The 732-nt window shown below is 45.7% G+C and overlaps 1 protein-coding gene across 1 annotated transcript in view; it reads left to right on the forward strand.

Annotated features, from left to right (window-relative positions):
• The first annotated feature begins 105 nt into the window (after positions 1-105).
• The window catches only part of LOC108360451 (uncharacterized), a 1034-nt gene continuing 407 nt past the window's right edge, over positions 106-732 (forward strand). The window contains exons 1-2 of the mRNA XM_017612729.1: positions 106-139; positions 395-732. Of these exons, the coding sequence (XP_017468218.1) occupies positions 407-732 (326 nt within the window). The 5' untranslated portion in view covers positions 106-139; positions 395-406. The remainder of the gene's footprint in view (positions 140-394) is intronic.

Consider the following 732-nt stretch of genomic DNA (forward strand, 5'->3'; position numbering starts at 1 on the left):
ATCTGATTTGGTCACTAAAGAGGTAAGGCCATTACCTGGAGCAAGGTGGAGGACAGCAACTAGTGAGGACACCCAAGTTGTAGGGGAGGTAATATGCAAAGTCGCAATAGGGAATGTGACGGTGTTACACAAGTTCATAGTTGCGGCGATTATGGATGAGGTCATCATTGGATTAGACTTCTTGCTTGATCAAGGTATGCACATCAACATGAAGAACAGGATTATGACGTATCACAACATGGAAGTGCCCCTTAGGTATGGGTATGATGGTCCGTACAGCATCAAGCGAGTGATCCTAGAGGAAAGCGAGCAGATTCCACCGAAGTCAGAAGCAGTTGTGTGGGCAAAGATTGATGGAGATTGTGGGACAAACAAATTGTGGGTTGTTGAAGCNGTCGCGGCGATTATGGATGAAGTCATCATTGGATTAGACTTCATGCTTGATCAAGGTATGAAGATCAACATGAAGAACAGGATTATGACGTATAACAACATGGAAGTGCCCCTTCGGTTTGGGTATGATGGTCCATACAGCAGCAAGCGAGTGATCCTAGAGGAAAGCGAGCAGATTCCACCGAAGTCAGAAGCAGTTGTGTGGGCAAAGATTGATGGAGATTGTGGGACAAACAAATTGTGGGTTGTTGAAGCAACACAAAACTGTACACCGGACGTACTTATTGGTAAAACACTGGCTAAGACGCAAATGGATGGACGCATCCCAGTTCGAGTGCT

Source organism: Rhagoletis zephyria, unplaced genomic scaffold (assembly GCF_001687245.7).
Source record: "Rhagoletis zephyria isolate East Lansing unplaced genomic scaffold, Rhagoletis_zephyria_1.1 Rzeph_scaffold_00016, whole genome shotgun sequence".
Classification (NCBI taxonomy): Eukaryota; Metazoa; Arthropoda; class Insecta; order Diptera; family Tephritidae; genus Rhagoletis; species Rhagoletis zephyria.